Here is a 23,507-nt window from a genome sequence, read left to right as displayed (position 1 = left end):
ACAAGACAACTCCTCCACCTGCAGCCCCCCACCCCTCCCCGCTCACTCCCTTGCCCCTCACCATACTTCTCCTTACTCCATACACACGAGCTAAAAATGCTGCCAAAATTAGATGTGCATGAAAACTACATGTATTTGTAAACATGGTCTTTCATACTGTTTGTTTTTTTTCAAGCCGGAGAAAGGTATATAGCAATATTTTGTGTGTGGTGGGTATTTGGGATCACCTATTGGCATATAGATGCAGCCGTGATCCTAACCAACAATCCTACGCCCAACGTGGCAGGAGATACGCTGATGGTCGGCACCCTGACAGCGTACGTTTTGCCAACCATGCACCTTCGTACTCGTATAAAGGTGCACGTTTGAAGTTTCGAGTTTGAATTTTGCACAAAATTCAAGTTCTAATAGGTTACTGTTTGTGACTCCTCCTGTTTTGGTCCACCACCCGTATACACCATTCTCTTGAGGGCAGGGGATTCAAGTTTGTACCGGGCGACTCGAGTATACCATATTTTGTATATAACATAAATTACTTCATTAATTATTAAATAACAAGCCTACTTAGAGGCATTTATGGCAGAGTTATGTGCTGACAAATATATGTATATCCAACACATTGCTTTCTCTGAGGTGAGAACCGTATATGATGACTCTATGACAAGTTCTTTGGCTTATCAGTAAATTTATCACAGTTTCATGTTGGATACAAAATTACGTAGGAATACCTGACTTTATTGTGTGATGTGTGTAATGTGTGTCAGACTGCGTGCTTACATACACTTAAAAAAACTTCTAATGAAAATGTATATGTAATGAGTCATATCAGTACATCAGACAAGGCCTACAATTTTAAAAAGTCGAATCGCTGACATGAATTCTCCTCACCAGGGAATCTTTCTCTATTTCTTCAAATGCATCCTAAATCTTGCATAAAATCAAGCCATAGAACATATTACATATTTTCAGAATATTCCTCTACATATCCATGTATAAATTATGAAAATACACCAAGGAAAGCAAAAATCAAAACCAGAGATTTTTGGGATATGATATGATGCATGTGTAATATATTTACTGTGGTCCCAAATACCAACCATCCAAAAATATTTTAAAGTGTCTCTTTCTCTTAAAGAGAAATCAAAAGAAAATTTTGAGGCAAATATTACAACTAACTTTTTGCACTCTTTCATCTGAGCTTTTTATATTTTCTCTACCTTTAACTTTCTGACAAGGAATAGAACAACCTTTTTTTTAACACTGCACAGTAACAAAAAATATAGAACTGAATAAAAATGCAAACGTATCACACTTACCAGTGCCACATCATGACAGATATTGAACAAGACTTGTGGAGTGAGTTCTCTGTGGATTTGGGTTGTTGGCCTACGGGCTTCAGTGAGGACTCTGTGCAGACTGCCCTTCTTCACATACTCCATAACCAGACAGTAAGGATCCTTTGCTGTGTACACATAGGAGGGTGCAGATATTTAATAATATTTATGTGTTTATTTATTTGGCAGGTGTTTTGCACTGTACTCAAGAATATTTCACTTATACAACAGTGACCAGCATCATAGTGGAAACAAACTGGGCAGAGCCCAGGGAAACCCATGACCATCCGCAGGTTGGCAGATTCTCCCACTCTTCACACTAATGCACAAGCCTGACATCTGCCCTTTCAGACAATAACAATAATACTTACTAGGGGTCCACGCTATCCTAGTGGGACACCTCTTGAAATCATTCGGATCATTAAATTATTATTCTTAGTCAGCTCGTAAAATAGCAATATCTCAAAAATGGGTAAAGGTAGAAAAATGAAACTTTGGAGTTTTAATAATGAACATATGAAGCAACTTTTGACGTTTTGTGCTGTTTGGCCAGTTGCACGATTATTTATTTATTTATTTGATTGGTGTTTTATGCTGTACTCAAGAATATTTCACTTATACAACGGCGGCCAGCATTGTGGCGGGAGGAAACCGGGCATAGCCTGTCGGAAACCCACAGCCATCAGCAGGCTGCTGGCAGACCTTCCCACTTACGACCGGAGAGGAAGCCAGCATGAGCTGGACTTGAACTCAAAGCGACCGCATTGGTGAGAGGCTCCTGGGTCATTACGCTGCACTAGTGTGCAAACAAACTGAGCCACGGAGGCCCCAGTTGCATGATTAAGTGGGAATTTTGAATTTTATAGATATGCTCCAAAACAGTTAAACCTATGGAGACAAAGTTTTTATGTTCAGTCTTTAGTCTGCCACCAGCAACAGTAGATTAAAGGAACACTCTCACGATCAAAGGGCTCTCTATACATGTGGCTCATGGGCCACTTTCACAAAAGTTTGTACCTCATAACTGTTATACCTTTGCTCGTAAAAGACGCAGTCTAGGTTATAGTGCCATAAGGCAACGTCATTTACAAAATAAGTTACGGACATGTGATGTACTAAGCTTTGTGAAAGTGGGCCCAGCACTGCTATCTGAGAACAAAGTATTATTTTCTTTTCACTGGTCTTCATAAAAGACCCAACGGAGATTGTATCTAGCTGTCTGCGGTTCAAATTCAGTTATTTCCTGCTGATATGTCCCATCATCATGAAACTAATAGACACTAGACTACCAGCCCTAGCAGTGTGCAGTTCAAGTCCAGTCTATTCCTTATCATTCTAACATTTTTTTTTTGGCATTCAATATTAAGTCGAGGTTAAAATTCAGTTCACTTTGGAAATGTATCCCAAAAATTTTTTAGTTTTCAGTATGAGCTACATATGCCACCATATTGCCCTTGACAGACAGTGTTTACATGTCTTTTTCTTGAAAAGGGGTTTATGTCATTGAGATGAAGTTTACAAGGCAGATAGAATACATTGGAGCAAATGAAGCATGCAAAAATCAATTATATATGTATATCTTTAAAACTTTGGAAGTGCACTGGTAACCGAATTTGTCGCAAGACCAACATTTTCTGAATTTAAATAGTTTAAGAATGTTACCTAATCTAGTCCTTTTTTCTTATCTATGATGCATATTTTTGTCACGAATAGCAATTAAAGCCCAAAAAAGTGCAATTTCTCCAACAATTGGAGGTCACGTGACAGAAAACTGTTACAGTTCTAAAGCTGAAAATGGCTGAGTGCAAAGGGCTATATATGTACTGTATGTGACCCAAAAATTATTGAGGCGTCTTAATAAATAAAACTTGCAGTGCTTGAAAAATTAACCCAAGGCCAATTTACAATATTTGGCCCTTTTGGAGTCCACATGCTATATACAATGCATTCGTATCTAGCATGAATGTACAAATATTACAAGCATGCCACCCGACATAATTCTCATCCTGATCATGAATCTTATTTCTTTTCTATGATATGTAGTTTTGTTGCAAATTGTGATCAAATTGCCAAAAAGTACAATTTCCACTCCAGCTACATGTACTTCAAGGTCACATGACAGAAAAATGCTACAGCTGTAAAGTTAAAAATCACTGACTGCAAATCGCTACAGATGTGCTCCATGTGTGTGCCTAAATTCATTGAGGCACTAGACTTACATGGTTTAAGAACTGTTGAAATGACCAATTTACAACAGTTAGCACAAGTTATATGCATGTACATGCAGTATATCTACTTGCGCACTGATGGCTAGAATGGATGCTTTCAAATGAGATGCGCATATCACCCAAGTCCTTCAAGTGTATTCAATTGACTACAAACACTTCTGTGTAAATTTTGCCTATATGTTTCTATGAGAACTCTTCCCTAATGCACATTCCAACAGTATCTGGCACAGGCTCCCAGAAAAAAAAACAAGTAACATGGACCCTGTTACTAGTTTAACATGGACCCTAGCAACGCTGTTGCACCACAGCTTTAACATGGACCCTGGCAACGCTGTTGTACAACAACTTTAATTTATTTGATAGTTGTTTAGTAATATGTTTGAGAATGTTCCACTTATAAGATGGTGGTAAGTTAAGGAGCATACTTTTCGTTCACACATCCAAATCATGACACTGCATAAGAACAAACAAAACACATTTTTTATTTATTTTTTATTGGTGTTTTATGCCGTACTCAAGAATATTTCACTTATACGACAGTGGCCTGCATGATGGTTGAAAAAAAAAAAAATGTGCAGAGCATGGGGAAATACACACAAAACACATTACTCTCAGTCTTTGTCTGGTGAGTTTACCCCAGCTATGCAGTGTCAGCCTAATCGCTTCTTCCTGCCATATCTACAGACAACTCCACTGGGGCACACATAACGTATGCAAAAAAACTGGCCAGTCCATCCGTGAATTACAGTAGCTACCACTACAGACTTACCATTGTTCAAGCAGAACCCATGCAGTGCTACTATATTCTCGTGGTTCAGCCTGCACATTATGTTCATCTCCTCCTCCAGACTTTTGTCATTCTGTGCCGAATCCCCACATTGTTTAAGAGTTTTCACAGCACAAGGAATCCATTCGCCATTATCCTTTTTAAATTCTCCTTTGTACACAACACCAAAATGTCCCTGAATTGAAAAGATAACAGGCCTCTTTCATTATTCAGATTTCTTGAAATTTTCAAAATATCTCTGTTCACCAATATCTCTATTCTACTCATTTATTTATTTGTTTGGTGTTTCATGCAGTACGTAAGAATATTTTACTTATACAATGGTGGTCAGTATTACAGAATGTAGAAACTGAGCGGAGCCCTTATGCTTATTATAGTACTACATTCAAACGTTTTGCAAGAAATTTAGCACGAAATATTTTCCAAAACAATATTAACTCACGCTTCCAATCACATTGCTTGTCTTGACTCTGTCTCTGCCAATCATTTGCTCAATACCACCTTTGTTGACAGCTTGCTCGAGCAAGGGTTGAGGAGAACGACTTGCTCCCATCGATGGAGGGAGACTTCTGGTCAGAGGTGGTGGCACATCTCTTTCCTTGGTTCTACTCTCGCTTGAGTTTTCTGTCCCTTGTTCATGATGATCTGGTTTACAGTGCCATCCTTCACAGAACACAAACTCGCCTAGTGGCGGTGTCTCCGGTCTTTGCACATTGGATCGAGGATGCTCTTTAGTTTCCACTAATCTGGCTGGACGAGGGTGAGGCAAAGCGGGTGCAATGGCTGCCTGTTGCTCAAGTGAACACTGCTGGGGATCAGAACCTAGAGCAGACACACTGGGCAGATCTTCTTCCTCGTCCACATAAGCATATTTCCCAGACATATCTGGAGCAGTCACATCATCGGCAAGATTAGAGAAAAAATACATACTTTATTTATTTATTTCATTCATGCCAATACTCAAGAAATTTCTCTTATAAACAAGTGAAACCAGGCAGAGCACTGGGAAAAGACACGAGCAACTGCATCTGCTCATGGCAAGCAAATTGGCAACAGGCTGTGGAGTGATTATGCTCTGTTAGCACCCAAACTATGAGGTCACAGAGGCCCCAATTAGAGCTTAGAGTATAGCTACACATATTGGAAATATTCTAGCCATATCGTAGAGAGAACATGACAGTGCCAAAAAAAGAGTTTTGGCCTTTGACATGAAACGGAAACATCAAAAACGAAAATGGGACAAATGCTTTTAAATTCAGCTATAAAAATAAAAACAATACAAATACACATTTACAAACTATACAATGTAGCCTATGATGCAGGCCAATGGGTCTTAATTGATTACTTACAGAAATCACCAGCACCACTGTCAAATAGATGAAACATAATGTCAAGTGAATGGAATCTGTGCTACATATGGTCTAAACCATCAATCAGAATATATCTGATGCTGTGTTGGGCAAGATTAAAACAAAAAGTAACCAAGCAAATCTATGCACAACCCAGTTGGCTACATTTAGAGCATTGCACCTGCCATTTGAGAGCCTAGTCACAAGCCATATTTTGCATGTACACTAAATGATCTGAAGTTTCACACACAAAAGTTCATTTTAAGAGGCAAATAAATACAATTTTAGGTGCTGAAATTTACAATTTTCCAGTAGAATATCATCCCATGTTCCAAGAAAACCTCAAAACACCTTTCTCAAATCAATAGAACTCTCAGAATCGTGAACGGGCAAGTTAGTCATGGACGAAATTTATAGTCATTTAGGGTATCTGTTTGATTGATTGGGGTTTCATGACATACTAGTGCTGTGTTCAGTTTTCTTATGAAGTTCAATTTATTATTTATCAAAATAACTTGTGTTGGCATCGAAAGTAACATGCTAAGTCTTTATGCACTTTTGAAGGTGCATTTTTACATGACTAACTTAATGTCAAATACAGTGCAAGTACATAAAGGAGATACACCACGTTATTTTCCCACTAAATGTTCCCCAGAAGCAATTTTTATGCTATGTTAGTCTTTAAGCTGCATGTAAAAAAATATTGTATTCACTAGTTCCATTTAAAAAAAAAAAAACCCATTAAAGTTGAACTGTCTGCCTATCTTGTCGGCTTGGGAGCCCTGGTTATGTCATGCCATGAAGTCTCATCCTCATCCCTCGGTATTTCATTGCAGTAGGCCTGTAATCGAAGGGTGTTTTTCATGAGATCAGGATCTGTAGCTTTTTCAGGCCACGTGCAGTGTATGTAACTTTACAATATTCTGTGTAGTGCTGTGAAGCCACGCACGGGCATGGAATAGTCTCAATAGTCTCAATGGTAGTTGATAATGCGTAGCGATTATCTCCTGAGGTCTTTGTTGTACACAGAGAAGCTCCACATGCCTACAGGGGGTGTACCACCATGATGTCACAAAGTCAAGGGAGGCTCGACTGTTGTGGAATAGATTTTCTGATGTTGGACCACCAAATTTTAGCACTTTTCTTTCCTTTTTGATGTTTTAAATGATCAGAATTGATCCATCAAACTATTTATCTGTAGTACGACAGACCCAGTCCTGGGGAACTACTTTAAGAACATCGCACTTACATAACTTGGTTCCTGCCAGGAAGTACTTGTATGTGCCCAATGAGATGTTATCCATCAACTGATCAAAAATGAATCGAAAAGTCATCTGAAACTTGTGAGACATCTCTGGCCATGGCATAGTTGGGATCTGAGGCTGTTTAAGATGGTCAAAGACGACGTGAGCACGGTGAGCCCTGGTATTATCATCGTGGAAAGTGAAACCTTGTCTGTGGTGGCGTGCAAAAAGCAGGACATGTATCGTGTGACATGTGTGATGTTGTCATTTAAGTAGACACCCATGACTCTGCTTTGGCAGATGTGGAGACCGGTCCTGCCTGCCCTTGTGATCCCACCCCACACCATATCAGACCCTCTCCCATACCGATCATGTGCAATCACAGAGCCTGGCGTTCCCCAGGGCGTCTTCTAACCTGATGTCAACCATCACTGATGTCCAAGGTGAGCCTGGATTCATTGCTGAACATTACATGGGACCACTGGGCAGTGTCCCACTGCTGGTGATGACGACACCAGTATCTACGGCCTGCTTGTGATGGTTGGGTGGGGACAACGAGATGAGCGCTCGCCAGTTTGTAGCCAGTTTGTCATAGTCTGTGTGGAGATGAGGTCCCTGGTGGCCTGTCTCTGTGCCAGATGCAGATGTGTAGGATTTTGTCTTCGATCATGGAGGGCTCCAGCCATGATTCTCTGGTCATTATGTTTGGTGGTACATCGTGAGCGATCACTTTGTGGCCTGTTCTGGACTCTTCCAGTGACAATGTAACATGCCCACAACCAGCTGATGACAGACTACGAGACGCACAGTTGTGCTGCTGTGTAGGTTTGCGTTCTGCCTGCCTGTAGCATCCCAATGGCCTTCAATCTTTCATCTTGTAATCTTCGCATTGTAGAAAGTGGTAAAACGACGAATGACATACAGATCTTTGGACAGCCTTTACACTCATCCTTCCCACATACGGCCGGAGAGAAAGCAAGCATGAGCTGGACTTGAACTCACAGTGACCGCATTGGTGTGAGACTCCTGGGTCATTATGCTGCGCTAGCGCGCTAACCAACTGAGCCACGGAGGCCCCAAATTATCAGAGGAATCCTGTGTTTGTTGCAGTTTGGTGCAACTTCAATATCCTGTATTACTTGTGAGAAGTGTATTTAGTCAGTGAGTAAAATGTTTCTTACCAGATCCGTACTCCAGAGTAAAAATTGCTCGCACAAGTTCTTTCACCTGCATCCTCTTGGAGGGGTCATCATGACGACATGACTTGATTATGTCCACAACTTTTTCCTTCAGATCGTGCAGCCATGGCTTGTCCTCCTCATCTGGTGCCAGAGAAGCAGGCATTTCTTCTCCAGCCTAAAACATTCAATACTTCGATGATCAACCGATCTTCAATACAAACTATTACGATGGGATGATGGTGAAGCAGAACAAGCGTCATCTTTGTTTGACTGGTGTTAAAATGCCGCACTCATTTCATTCATATGACAGCAGCCAGCATTACGGTAAGACATAAGTGGCCAAGCTCAGGGGAACACACGACCATGTGCAGGTTGCTTGCAACTACTGCACTGGTGAAAAGCTTACGAGTCCTTGTTCTGCACTAGCACTCTTGACAACTCGGCCCACGTACAGTCAGTTTTAACAGGTTTCACTGTATCTTGAAAGGGTGATGAAATGTATATCATCTCCATCATGCCAACAAGTTTTACAAATATCTGACTCGGACAAGAAAGAGGGAGTTGCATCATGTAACAGAACCTCAATGAATCTCCAGTGCCCACTGAGTTGTTTGAAATGTATTGGCTAATGCTGGGTCAAGCCATATTTTATATATAAATTTTAATCAAACTGCAGCCAATTCAGTTTTCTTAAGAAAACAGCAGCAGTTTTAGTTATATTTAATAAAATGTTACACAATTTTTTTTAGGTTAAGTGCAAAAATGAAGACTTGGCTTAAAGTTAAATCAGGTATTAAGTTTTAAACCAGTTTTAAACAACCAAGCCATGCTAGATTAACAAAATGTTGTGAGCAAGGCCATCATCTCATATAGCAAGGCCATCATATTGCTTAGTCAGAAATGGTTACCATTTTGTGTTTATTACCGTGTTGGGTGGCTGGTCACCCTTGGCCCACATCTCCCAAACTGTGGTCCCAAAGGCATATATCTCACTCTCTGGAGTCATAGCATTCAGGTCACTCCTCAGCTCTGGGGCTAGCCATGGAAGTCTGAAACATGCACTGATTCATATGTACTTAACTTTAAAGGGAAATATTAGGGTTTTATGCTGCGCTTAAGATTATTTGATGTTTTGGATGAGAAAGAGAAAACAGGACAAAAGAGAACCAAAACAAGACAAAAAAGAGGACCAAAATCATCCTTGTGAATGTTCACACCCTGTGTATGATTTTTCTTTTAGTAATGGTTTGGAAAGTGATTTAGTTCAATTAATTTGTTTTGTAATTAAAAACACTTCACTTATTCATCATCAGTCTGGTTTATCCATGAAGGAAATCAAATCATAATGGAGGACTTCCCCCTGCCTGGAACCTACTTTCCCTGGCACCTTGCGAGGTGTGCCCCAACACCACTCTAGGTACCTGACACCACACCTGGTGCGCGACACCACATAAGGTACCCAACACCAGCTCAGGTGCCTGACATCACACATGATGCCTGACAATCCATGATCCAATATCAAGTCATCCACATAGTGCACGAAGAAAACCTGATCAAACATTGGATGCACTAAGAACATGTGACAGGTTATACGCTGGATGTGTAAAAACAGGTGACTATAAACTACACATTCGGTGGATGTAACAGATCATCCACCGAATCCACAAAGAAGATGTGACTGATAAAACATTGGATGAAATAAGAGCATGTGACAAATTGTACACCGGACGCATAAAAAAACAGGTGAATGATCCTTCATTTAAATGGCCAGGCAAAGTTTAACTATAAAGACCTACCTTTCCTGGTTACACTGATGTTCTAACGGAAGCTGGTTGTAGAGATATACCAGGCCTGGGTCTCCCAGTTTTACTTCCATCACACTGGTATGGTGAAACACGATGATATTGCGGCAGCGAATGTTACCATGTGCCAAAAAACGACTCTCCTACAAAAAATAAATATACTTGGAGTTATGCTCGTGGTATACATCAAATAAATGTACAGGTATTGTTTGAATATTGTACACTTATGTGGGATATTTTTGGTATATTTATTCATTTATTTATTTGATTCATGTTCTACATTATACTCAAGAATATTTGACTTATACACCAGCTGCAATCATTATGGTGGGAGGAAACAGGGCAAAACCTCACCCCGGGGAAAACCCACAAAAGGAAATCAGTATGAGCAGGATTTGAACTCACAGCGACTATTGGTGAGAGCCTCCGGGGACATGGCACGACACTGGCGTGCTAACCACCTTGACCTTAGAGGCCCATATGGTAATTATGGTAATCTTAAAGGGAATACTTAGAAGTGGACTCACAGAACAGGTAAAATTTTGTTATTTATTTTTCTGAACGGCATGTCAGCTCACAATTTAATAAAGGCCATATGCACCAAGATATCAATTTTACTAAAATTATGAATCAGTTTTGATTCCAAAAATATTCAAAAATTTCCTTTCCAGCTCTGTGTAACAGAAACAACGTACTCTGTATTTAACATATACACACTTAATTTGTACTCTTTTATACTTCTACTTCAGTGTGACCAGCCCCAATAGCACAGATTGTAGAGCAACCGTTTAGAGAGGCGGTGGGTCCAGGGTCAATCCTGGGTCATGTCACACCTAAGACCTTAAAAGAGGAAATTGTTACTGCCTCACTTGGCATTCAGAATGAAGGGGATAGTACAATGACTGGTTGACGTGTATCAGTATAATGGCTTGGATTGACTTCGGTAAATTTTTAAATACGACATTAAACCCCAACCAATCACCCACTCACCCTGTTTTCAGTGGACAGATATAAGTAGTACAGAAAGCCAAAAATCACATTTCTCTCTCAGTTTTTACTGATCAGTAAAGATATGTATATGTTGTTGAGAAGATGGGCTAACCACGTGAGAAAAGAGAAACAGTCTAATCAATCTACCGGCAACATCCGGGCACTTCATATGCATGATACAGTGGCAAGCAGACAACGATGTGAAAGATTACATGGGAAAATATATAGAAATGAACAACTTTGGATGATATTTACAAAACCAGGGCTAATAGTAACCAGCAAGTACAGTATGCCAGACAACAGACCAGTCTGCACAGCGCATGTAAATTGCGAACACCAATAAAAATCTGGTTTCGTATTAACTCCCATGCTACATGTATTTAGTACCTGCATGAGAAAAGCGTGTTGGCACAAATAAAACTGCAAATGACATGTCCGCGGTCTCAAATTCCAGTTACAATTACATGTAAAAGGAGGAGAAAAAGAAGTCCCAAAAATGAGAAGAATTACAGTCATGAGAACGACTACCTTGAGTATATATATAAATATATGTTGTGATATTAGGTTTTTTATTTATTGATTGATTATTGATTGGTGTTTTACGACGTACTCAAGAATATTTCACTTATACGACAGCGGCCAGCATGATGGTGGGAGGAAACCCACAACTATCCACAGGTTGCTGGTAGACCTTCCCACGTATGGCCGGAGAGGAAACCAGCATAAGCTGGACTTGAATTGGTATTAGGTCGAAATTAAGGTATGTCACAGTGAGTAATGTTGTACTAACTTGAGCAGCTGGTATTAAATACTGGAGAGCACTGATCACATACAGCATAGCCTGCAGAAGCTGAGACGGGCTAACGATGGTGTGGTAATGCTTCAAGTAGGTTGCAAGGTCACCGTGGGGAGAATACTCAAGTGCAATGTAGACAGGGGGCATAAGACAAACACCCAGTAACTGTACGATGTAAGAGCTATGCATCTCACGCATTCTGTGCACCATTGCTAGAAAGGGCTGGAAAAAAAACAAGGACTCATAATCATGTGGAAACAGAAAATCATGACAGAGCCAAAATAAACATCAGTACACAACAGCTGTGAACATGAATACCCCAATTCTTCAACCTTTTCAACCACCGCTACAACCAATATTTTGAAACATTTTGAGAGCTATGGGGTGTAGAGAACTAATTTTCACAGTTCTATGAAGCCTGCGTTTTTACTGACGCAAACAAATCATTTTTAGCATCATATTCATAATGCATACATTCCATTGAAAAAAGTGCTTTAGTGGTTGAAAAGGTTGAAGATTTACTTATACCACTTAAAGCTTATTTCAAGCGCCAGCTTTTGTTTGATTCTGATCAATGAATCCACTTTATAAGCCACTTTATAAACCACTTAGTGCTTTTTGTGATGACATCTGTCTGATTGCTATTCTTACTGCTGGCATAAAAAGTATAATTTTATGGCCTTCAGACATGTGAACATTTTACACATAAATACAGTACTTATACATTTTGATTGCTTTTTCACTTGTAATTTCCGTATTACTTTACAAGTATTATAAATCAAAAAATGATTTCAGGCTTACTTGAGGCAACACCTGGAGGAAACCAGTGTCGGGAGGAAACCAGGGTCAGGAGGAAACCAATGTCAGGAGGAAACCAGGTATGACTGACAGCCATACACATACATGGATTCACTCTGTTCACTGTCAAGTATCAAGCAAAATCTAAAGGCTAAGTGGACAGGCAGGCAAGTAAACACACAAAACCAAGGGTAGTGAACTGACGGGAATTTTCTTTACTTATCGAGACATTTCAAGCCCCAGTTCAACCTTCAACCTGTTCCATCACTTAGACCAGAGGAAAATACATAATGACTTTGTGCAATTGTACATGTATGTACACAAACATAGATACTACCCTGTAAAATACCAGTTGTGTGAATAAAATCCTTTAATGTAATAATTATTACACTATTTGTAACACTTCCTACCAAAAATGCAGCATCATTACATATATAGACAGCAAATGCTAAAAGAAGAGTAACAATATTATGTAATGTGAGAATCAGTAATAATTATTACATTATGGTTAATATTCACAATGGGCTTCCTGCCCATTATGCAATATGTATTACATTATATAACTGGCATGACTCATGCATGTTTCTGAGCATGGAATTGCCCATAATGTAACACCTCAACATTCACATCACTTATCTATTCAAGCCTACTTTTGTCTGTCAGCCCCTGACATTACCAGAGAAGGCCTTTTGGGAAATGTTGGAAACACGTTGTTACCCATAATGTGTTCATGTTACATTAATAGTAGCAAGTGCTACCCACAGAGTAATAATTATTACATTGTGGGATTTTATTACATTATGAGAATTTAGATCCCTAATGAAACGTTTCTTCAGTTAAAACAAACCTCCAAACACTTGTGTCTGTTGCGGTTCTTGAGGCGTTTCACGGCAATGGTAATCCTTGTATCACCTTTAGCCATATTGCCATCAAGGACCTCTGTGTAATAGCCTGAAATTCCTGAAACACATTGAAGCGTCTTCTCAATAAAACTACATCATGTCTTCATTTACGTGTATGTACAATTTTGTCAGTCCTTAACGGAAAAGACCTCTATAAATCAAAATACGCATCACTAAATAGACCACATAAAACTATGCATAAATATACTTTCATTTATCTTTTAGATTTTTACGAAAAGAATTAAAGGCGTTCAAACATTTGAATTCTAACAAGTGCTTTATGGACCAAAGTTTCCGAGTTTAGGAAATCTGACGACACAGGAAGTTTTTCCAACTTTAATCATGGACACTGAACATTGGAATAGCTTTTTTTACCTATGAGTAAAAGATTATTGAAATAAAGTTCTCAAAAATTCTTTTCTTCTGGTGAACATCAGGCAAAAAAAGGTGTTGTGACGTCAGAGTTCCTAGATACCATCAATGTGGCTCTTAAAGGCCACCAGAGTATTCAAATATCTAAATGCCTTTTAACCAAAAAAATCTGAAAAATGAACGAAAGTATTTTTACTCATAGTTTTCAGTTGTCTGTATGATGAACCTTATGTCATAATTTAGTTTTCTTTTACTTCAAGACTTTCATTAAAACAAGACAAAAAGTGAGAGATGTACAGTGAACTTTTCCAGGAAAAGAAGACCTTAACATAAAACACTGAAAGTCAGTTAGCCATACAACTGTAATTCTTCAAAATTTTTCGCATGTTTGCAAGGTGTTTATTTGAGCATATTTTGAAGACAATATTTTGTGCTGATTGAGAAAATTACACTTTTTGTGAAACCTTGAAACTGGCCAATCCAACTAAAGTAGATTTGTCTTTAAAATAAACTTTAAAATTTCCATAAATTACACTGAAAGTTGCTCCTTCATATGCACTGTGTGTTTCTGAAGAACATATGCCCTCTTTTTGTGCACAGCACATGGGCACATGCAAACAATCCAGTACAAAATCAACAAAATGAAAAAAAATGTCTCCCAGTTCAAAACTTAATCAGGTTCATTCAACAGTGAGGAGAAAATCACATTTAACAATGAAATCATGTCTACAAGGTAACACATTTCCAGAGTCTAGAATCAGTCACAATAAAAAGAAAATGGAAAAAAAAAAATAATTAAGCGATTTCCACAATGAGGAGAATGTGTGTACCAAATTTGGTAATCTCAATTACATTTTGAGAAACTGTGTGTAAAAAATGTAAAATTAATTATTGTTAAGCGCACAAACAGCTGAGAAAGCAATGCCAAACACCTGCTGTCATCACTGCCTCTCAAAAAGTGAGGGCTGCTGAGTATATAAAGAATGTTTACCTAAAACAGTTGACGTGATTGTGACAGCATTCTCGTTCAGGAATGGCACGACTACTTGTGGTAGTCTTTCACCAGAGGTGGGCACATTGTCACCGGTGTCACCTTTCCAACAAAGTAGAAGCCCAGAGTTGTCTGTGCACAGAAACAGATACAGTTTATATGTTTGATACATATGAATTTCAGGGTGGACAAGATTGCCTGTGAAATATGCTCTCACCGGAGTGGACACACTAGGCGGATGTTTAGAAATTCACAATATACGCTTGTACGAGTGAAAAAATGCGTCTGGTGTGTCCCCAGCATTACATGTATTTCTCTCGCACTTTAAATCATAATATTTCAAACCATTCCAGTTAGCTAGTATTCCAGCCCAATTAACTAACTACATGTATGTCTACACTTGTTAATAGAACACACATGTACACATGTACACACCCTGTCCACACATGTACACACCCTGTCCACACATGTACACACCCTGTCCACACATGTACACACCCTGTCCACACATGTACACACAACTGTATTTGACCAAAATATTCTGCCAAAAATCACTATTTTTGGAGGAAAATAATTTAAAACGTGATATAAAATATCACTTTTGGTGCTGAAACTAGTAGCCCAGCAGAATATCATCATGGATTCCAAACAAACCTCAAAACACCTTTCTAAGAATAGAATTGTCAGAATTATGCAAAATGAGTAGCTTTAACATGGTCCAAATTTTGGGTCAGTAACATCAAATTACGTTTGTAGCTCCTAACCAAACTCACCATCGTGTTTGCGCGGTATAGCATCCACTAGATGCTCAGTCCTTTTGTCAGTTTTGATCAACTGATACAGCCGTTCTTCTCTGCTTGTCTCCCCATTAACAGGTGTAAACCTGAAATATCCATTGGGAAGGCAGTCTATTGTCAACGTTATTATTTCGCCCTCCTTCTGTTTGTAAATCAGTTCCAGTTGATCCAACACACTTGACTGTTTCACTATGTACGTCCCTTCTCCTCTGAGCCTTAGTCTGTTTTTACAATACGTGTAGCTGAAAGTACAGAAAATAAGAAGTGAAATACATATGTAGCTCTTGGGCCATCCTTAAAAATTCTTTGTTGGGCAAAATAAAGAGTTGACTGGTCAGGAATTCCTTTTTTTTCCCTTGGTTAATGATAAACTTTTGAGATATTGAAGAAATTAACACTGTTAAAAAAAAAAAAAAATAAAAAACTTCTATCAAAATCCCAAAAACAACTTTAAGAGTACGCTCTTTTTTTGCAGGGGTAGCCAGGTTACGACCAAAGAACATATTTTTACTGATGGCCTAGACATGCCAGATAAAAAGGAATCCATGACAAAATGAAAGACTGAAGATCAGTAAAAAGATATCCATTTCTGTGCCTCACAAACAGACACATTTTTAATTCATATTTTCACCAGATAATTTCATAAATTAAAATAACAGCTTTGGAATCTCCAACTATATCTTTCAGGGAATAATCACATTAAAGACTCTCATTTCAAATACTTACCCTAAATGATCTAAAATTTCGCCCACAGAAGTGCAGTTTTTGAGGCAATTACATGTGACAAAACTTTATTTTTGGTGCTGAAACTTACAATTTTCCAGTAGGATACCATCCCTTGTTCCAAATTAACCTCAAAACACCTTTCTAGAATAAATAGAACTCTCAGAATCAGGAAAAATGGGCAAGTTAGTGATGGACGACTTTTATGTGCATTTATTGATATACAGTGTTGACATGGAAAATCAATATATCACAAAAAGGATTAAGAGAAAGCCCCACAAAGTTAACTTTATGGATAGACAGATAACACCATCTTATAATACGAACTAAAACATGTGTGAGGAACAAATGATCCTGAAATACTCCTCACGAAACCAAGTACCAGTAATCAAAAGTCCAAATATACAAAGTTTGATATGTTTCTCACCGAACAGGGCCATGACAGAGTTTGTCTAGTTGTTTCAAGGAGGGCGGTTCCATTCTTTCAACTGGACAGAAATAATAGTTGACCGTCAGTCGGTAGTACCCAATCAACAGTGACATAAATGACTCCGCTTTTGTTTTTTCTTTAAACATCAGAATCTGAAATAAGTACGTGTTATAAATTGACCCAGATGAGAAACCTCTCGTGGCAGACTCAAACAAAATGCCTGGATTCCAACTTATGATGTTTTTACAAGTTTGGTATACTCTGTAACTAAAATCAGAAAAAAGAACATTTGAAGCTGTTTGAATCTTGGTTTTCCCAATGCACCTATTTTATGCATATTTATTTATTTATTTAATTGGTGTTTTACTCCTTACTCAAGAATATTTCACTTATATGATGGGGACCATTGTTATGGTGGGAGTAAACCGGGCAGAGCCCACAGGAAACCCATGACCATTCACAGGTTTCTGCCAGACCTTCCCAAGTATGGCTAAAGAGGAAACCAGCATGAGGTAGACATGAACTCACAGTGACCACATTGGTGAGAGGCTCCTGGGTGCTAATCCCCTCGGTCATGGAGGCCCCCAGTTGATAAATACATTCAAAAGAATTACATGTAATTCAGATGGAAGGTAATGTGTTTAATAAGTCTAACCTTTCAGTACAATTTACGCATGTTTTTAATTTGATTTTGGAGAAAACTTTACCTCCACACTGGGGAATGTTTCACTTGTGCTGCAATGATGAGATTCATGGGTGGAGAGCTAGATGAAACTACCGCTCTTCACCAGGTACATACATGTACACCTGACAAACCTCTGGACTAAAGCCAAACCAATGATGTATATGTTAGAGAAAAAGAAAAGTTTTCTTCAGGTGTACATGTATGTACCTGGTGAAGAGCGATGGTTTCATCTAGCTCTCCACCCATAAATCTCATCATTGCAGCACAAGTGAAATATTCCGAGTGTGGAGGTAAAGTTTTCTCCAAAATCAAATTAAAAACATGCATAAATTGTATAAATGACACTATAGGCTGAAAAGAGCACATTTTTTCCTATCTTTTGGTGCCTGCTGCATAATTTTGTGATTTTTACTCGCCATACATGTAAAGCTTGAAAACGGCAAAGCTGGCATATATCGTGGCGTCCTCCATCTTTAACATCCTGTAATCAGGGTGTGTGTTGCCTCTCAGCCAGTGAGAGTCATTAAAACTGCCGGATTGTTTGTGTAAACTAAGTACCTATGTTCCACATTCCACTTTCTTGATCGTCAAGCGGAAAATGAACTGTACTGTTCAATTACCTCCTGGGAAGAAGCGTTCTACCGAAAATGTACGAACAGCACTTCGGCGGTTGCCAACGGCAATTCTCCTCCTAACACAGAAGACTTCAGGACTAGCTCTTAGGCAAAATGGAGTCGCCCACAGCAGATTTTGGCGCTGACTTACTTATAATTTATCAACTTGAGGTACATATTAGAATTTTTTTTTATGGCATGCACCTGGGAGAAATGCATGCTCTTTTCAACGGGTACGTGGGAAGGTCTGTCAGCAACCTGCGGATGGTCATGGGTTTCCGCCGGGCTCTGCCCGGTTTCCACCCACCATAATGCTGGCCGCCGTCGTATAAGTGAAATATTCTTGAGTACGGCGTAAAACACCAATCAAAAAAAAAAAAAAAAAAAAAAAAAATCTTTTCAACGGTATTTGTTTGTTATTTAAATTTTCTTCTCCTTTAAGCACATCAACCTCTCTGGCAAACTCCTTACAGCGCATGAGTCACTCTCTCACTGCCACCACTACACAAACTTGACCTTTGGAGCTTGTGAGACGCACGTAAGATTATTTAGGCTTCTCCTCCTGCGGAACTATTTAATCAGCATTCATCAACTAAAAGTGGTTGTTTCAGGTTTTGGTTAGAATCATGTTGCACATACTTAGATAAAGAGAATGCATGTGTATAAAGTTTCATCAGAGACAAAGTCTGAGATTGTTTGTGTTTTCTGACATCACTTCCTGTCTCGTCACTGTGACCCAAGTGACCTCAGTATTTTTTCAAGACTTCTGTACAAAATTTGCTATTGGTGGCAGTGCTGTAAGGAGTATGTGGTAAAGACTGTCTCTGCAAAAGCATGAATTTGTATTCTATATTTAAACCACCAACCTTTGGTAAGTTGATTTACAAACTTCCCCCCACACCCGATGTACAGGTATGAACACTGTATAGGAAGTAGATAAATGGTCTTCAATAAACATCAGTACGCACAAAGCCACAGGATCGCTGTTGAGCATTTATTGTCCCCAAGATCCCCACAAGAAGTGAGAACGAGGGACTTGACACATTCTAATACAAGCAGCATGCATGCTTGACAGGAATAATTGTCCCCAAGACCCGCACAAGAAGTGAGAACGAGGGACTTGACACATTCTAATACAAGCAGCATGCATGCTTGACAGGAATAATTGTCCCCAAGACTCCCACAAGAAGTGAGAACGAGGGACTTGACACATTCTAATACAAGCAGCATGCATGCTTGACAGGAATAATCTTCACAAAGTATAACAGAAACCTTTGGGACTCTCTCTCCACAGACCAACACAAGCCAGCCAAACTCTGTGGACTTCTCACAGTTCTCATGAATCTCCATTGACTGGATGTCCTTCAGCCTTCCTACAGAGACAATCTGTAAGACAACATCACAGCCAGTAAATCTAGATGTCTTCTGGGGCAGAGGATTTTTACACGGATCATTCATAAAACTATGTTCATAATATTGCTCTTTTAATTGATTCTTCAAATATTTCTACTCTAATAAATATTCGAACACAACTAACTTTCAGAAAACTTCTGACCCAAGGTGCTTCAACCTAGATGTCACTTACATTTACTTTATTGCTGTTTTATATAGTACTCGACAATATTTTACTTATGTGACAGCAGCCAGCAGTGTGGTGGGAGGAGCCCATGCAGAGTCCAGGGGAAACCTGCCACCATCTGCAGCTTGCTGGAGGACAGTCCCATTTATAACCAGGTCAGACTCACAGAAATTTCGTAAGTGAGATGCTCCTGAGTCACACTAACAGGGCCAAAGAGGCCCCCATGGTTATATGATGATATGGCTGGTTTAAACTGGATAGTGGGGAACCTCATGGGACGTATAAATATAAGCAGTATGTGGGTGCTAACATTTCACATGTACCTTTCCAGCTTTGTTAGCTTTCATGCTGTCCATCAGCAAAAATGTATACAAAATAGGACAGCTACAGGACTAAATGACCTAAAATTTCACCCAGAACAGGACATTTTCAGAGGCAAATAAATGTTACCAAATATTATTTTCAGTGCTGAAACTTACAACTTTCCAGTAGAATATCACATCAGGTTCCAAGCAAACACTTTTCTAAAATCAATAGAACTCTCAGAATCAGGAAAATGGGCAAGTCAGTCATGTATGAAATTTAGGATTATTCAGGGTACATGCTTGTGTACCTGCAATAATAAACATTACTGACGACTAAATAATCTACCTCTTCATTTGGCCTCACATAAATCCTCTTGTCTTCCACGTGGCCCTCTTGGTACTGTACTCGTACGTCATAGTTTTCAATCAAGTAGTTATCAACGTAGTTAAAAATTCCACCGATAAATCTCATCCAAAGATCCTCCACCTTGCCATTCTCCACTTGCTCGTCTAATTTCTTCAATTCTCTTTTACAATTGCGATTAAACCGAAGACTTCTCAGTGGGTTTAGCCTGCTCCTCACATCACTCTGCCTCGTTGGTGGAATGCTGTCCATAAAACATTGTATTTTGCACACATTGAGGTCATTTTTTCGACAATAGATTAGTCGTTCCAAAACCCCTAACCCAAATGATTTCTCCTTGTCAATCTGCTGCTCATATATACTGTATAGTTTCTCCGTTAAAAAGTCATGCCTGCACTGGTTGTAGAAGTACTCTGTAAATTTCGGTTCTCTTTTAGCAAGGTGCTGTAGCACTTTCTGTTCTGGTGAAAATCGCATGCGGAAATAAACATCCCCGTTTGTCCATTCTTCAGGGATGATTTTCTCATGCAGGCCTAGCCATGTTGTGTGTGTGGAGTCTACAAACCCAAATAGTGGAAATGTGACAGTGCTGATGCCCACAGACTTGGCCACACTTTTACATATGTCCTCCAGGTAGATTTCCTCTGAGCCAGTCTCCACATGGGAATGGGGGTAGGTGTAGAGCAACACCCTAAACCCTGCACTAACGTCATCTGTCGTGTAACTAGTAACCTTCATGTCTGTAAAATGAATGAGATACAGACGAACTGGTTTGTAACATATATAGGTAGCAGTTATATATAGTCATTAATTACATTAACTGGTCAATTTGTAATCCATACAGTATGCCCTTTTAAAGCAGGGAGGATGAAGGGTTACACTCCTTTTTTCTATTTGTAGGGTTAAAAGAGAAACCACCAAGGCAAATGCATCAGTGCAGTTGAGATACTGATGTCTGAAAACATTAAAACATTCATCTGTTAGTGAAAAGTGTGTTGTGCCCCCCCCCCCCCCCCCCCCCCCCTTCACTTCTTGCCTCACACTTTTAAAACTGTGACTTAAATACCACTGAGAGCCAGAGTAGGTACATATATCTGCTCAAGATAAAATTTCAAAAAAGTTGCAGACAGCTTAGATATTTGTGCAGGTTTGTACTTTCAAAGGGGACACAAGATACTGAAAGTGCCTAAATCAATGGGATGTGAGGCCACTGGGGCCAGTTTCACAATGATGTTGTACATGTACCATATTCACACATATAGGGCAAAATATCATATGACAAATGTAACATAAAAAAAATGTTGTAGGCCTACGTCGTTTTGTGAAACTGGGCTCAGAACTCTGGTACTAGTCCTAGAAAACTAAATACATGCATAAGATTTCACTATATATATTATATTTCACTATAATATTTCACTTATATCATGGTGGCCAGCGTTATGGTGGGAGGAAACCGGGCAGATATGACAAAATATCATATGACAAATACACCATAAAAAAAATGTTGTACACCGTTTGTGAAACTGGGCTCAGAACTCTGGTACTAGTCCTAGAAAAATAAATACATGATAAGATTTATTTATTTATTTATTTGATTGGTGGTTTACGCAGTACTCAACAATATTTCACTTATACAACGGCGGCCAGCATTATGATGGGAGGAAACCGGGCAGAGCCCTGGGGGAAACCCACAACCATCCGCAGGTTGCTGGCAGACCTTCCCAGTTACGACCGGAGAGGAAGCCAGCATAAGCTGGACTTGAACTCACAGCGACTGCATTGGTGAGAGACTCCTGAGTCATTAAGCTGTGCTAGCGCGCTAACCAACTGAGCCACGGAGGCGCCTACATGCATAAGAATGTGTAGTTCCACCAAAGTGTTAGTAAATGTAGAGCTATGTAGAGCTCATAAAGGTAGAGCTCTGCAGAGCTCCTACTTGGTGTTTAGTCCCTAAGACAGGTCATCATTACCTTAGTCATCAGTGTATATCACAGCCTGAATTTTCTCACTAGAACTTATAATAAATTTTACCACAAGCCTAGCTGGCAATCCATCTAAATGGGCTTAAGTGTGCCAGTTATTTTAAAATTTTCACATTCTTCTGAACACATCAGTGTTACTATGAATGTCGGAATTTTAAAAAAAGTATCTAGATGGTTTAGCCTAATGGCATATGCTCCAGTTTACAGGAAAAGCCGAAGCCATATGGACAATATGGACAAGTCTGTGATACCCCATAAGGTTTTAATTAGTTCTGGAGTGTCCGGTTAACTCTTAAGTCTTATTGAGCAACGTAAATGCAAGAGAGAAACAGCCCCCCAATACGTTGGATTGACAGTAAAGGACATTTATTCCTGTTCACGCTCACATTAACTGACATAAACCTATCATGTTTGTGGTTTCTGTAATTAACTATACATGTCCTTCTGTGAACCCAAAGGGTCCATGGCAATCACGACTGATTGCTAATCACATTTTCCTAGCCTAGTTTGTGATCGACGTGGTGGTCGCAGTCGAGAAGAACCTGAAAATTTCCCGTTTTATATCAATTTGTGTTCATTATTGCCATAAACTATTTTTGTAAGGCCAACCTAAGGACAGGTTAATTAGTTACATGTAATTTGTGGGAACATGCGGCTGACATCAATTTGTGCAAAGGATGCTGTAATGCATCTGTGAACGGTGGTAAATGTTCCTTACCGTCAACCCAACACACACTATGCACCTAATAGTTAAAGGTCTATGCCTGTCCCTTAACTGCGAATTCATCCAAGCGTTGTTGTTGTATTCTTTCGAGTCCCATGATGAAGGAAATACAGTTAAACATGATGACAACAACTGTTTTTCAATTAAATTAAACGTAAATATCCAAGCGTAAATAAATATCGCTGTAGTTAGTTGTATCTTTTGTCAAAACAACCACTAAACTCACCATCTCTTTGTTTCCTTCGAACACGGATGTTATTCTCGTAATCATGTCCGTCTTATTATTTGCACTGTCAGGAGTATGTTGCACTGTCAGTTATTCCCCTTACAACAAGCTCGCACCTTGATGTTGCGTTTACTTCGCCCATTCTCAAGTCAGATCTCTGGCTCTAATAACGAATGTGTAGATGGGATATGGTAGTACGGTATTTCTACAATGACTAGCAGAATAAGCATACTTTGGAATACGACTTTTTTCAGGCTTATAATTTATTACTTTTAATTATTTGATTGATGATTTATGCAATACC

The 23,507-nt window shown here is 39.2% G+C and overlaps 1 protein-coding gene across 1 annotated transcript; it reads right to left on the bottom strand.

Moving 5' to 3' along the window:
- Positions 1–106: 106 nt before the first annotated feature.
- Positions 107–23,249, bottom strand: LOC135472689 (tyrosine-protein kinase JAK2-like). Its single transcript, XM_064752314.1, has 14 exons — positions 23,204–23,249; positions 20,254–21,011; positions 19,296–19,409; positions 16,722–16,876; positions 15,548–15,813; positions 14,775–14,906; positions 13,357–13,469; positions 11,706–11,933; positions 9,920–10,068; positions 9,049–9,172; positions 8,124–8,298; positions 4,792–5,234; positions 4,332–4,524; positions 107–1,462 (listed from the first exon to the last, which is right to left on the bottom strand). The coding sequence occupies exons 2-14, from the start codon at positions 21,007–21,009 to the stop codon at positions 1,203–1,205; spliced, it is 3,108 nt and encodes a 1,035-aa protein (XP_064608384.1). The 5' UTR covers positions 21,010–21,011; positions 23,204–23,249; the 3' UTR covers positions 107–1,202.
- Between the last annotated feature and the right edge of the window lie 258 nt (positions 23,250–23,507).

Source organism: Liolophura sinensis, chromosome 8 (genome assembly GCF_032854445.1).
Source record: "Liolophura sinensis isolate JHLJ2023 chromosome 8, CUHK_Ljap_v2, whole genome shotgun sequence".
In the NCBI taxonomy this organism is placed as follows: domain Eukaryota; kingdom Metazoa; phylum Mollusca; class Polyplacophora; order Chitonida; family Chitonidae; genus Liolophura; species Liolophura sinensis.
The sequence above is the reverse complement of the archived record's forward strand: the minus strand, read 5'-3'. Positions and strand labels throughout refer to the sequence as shown.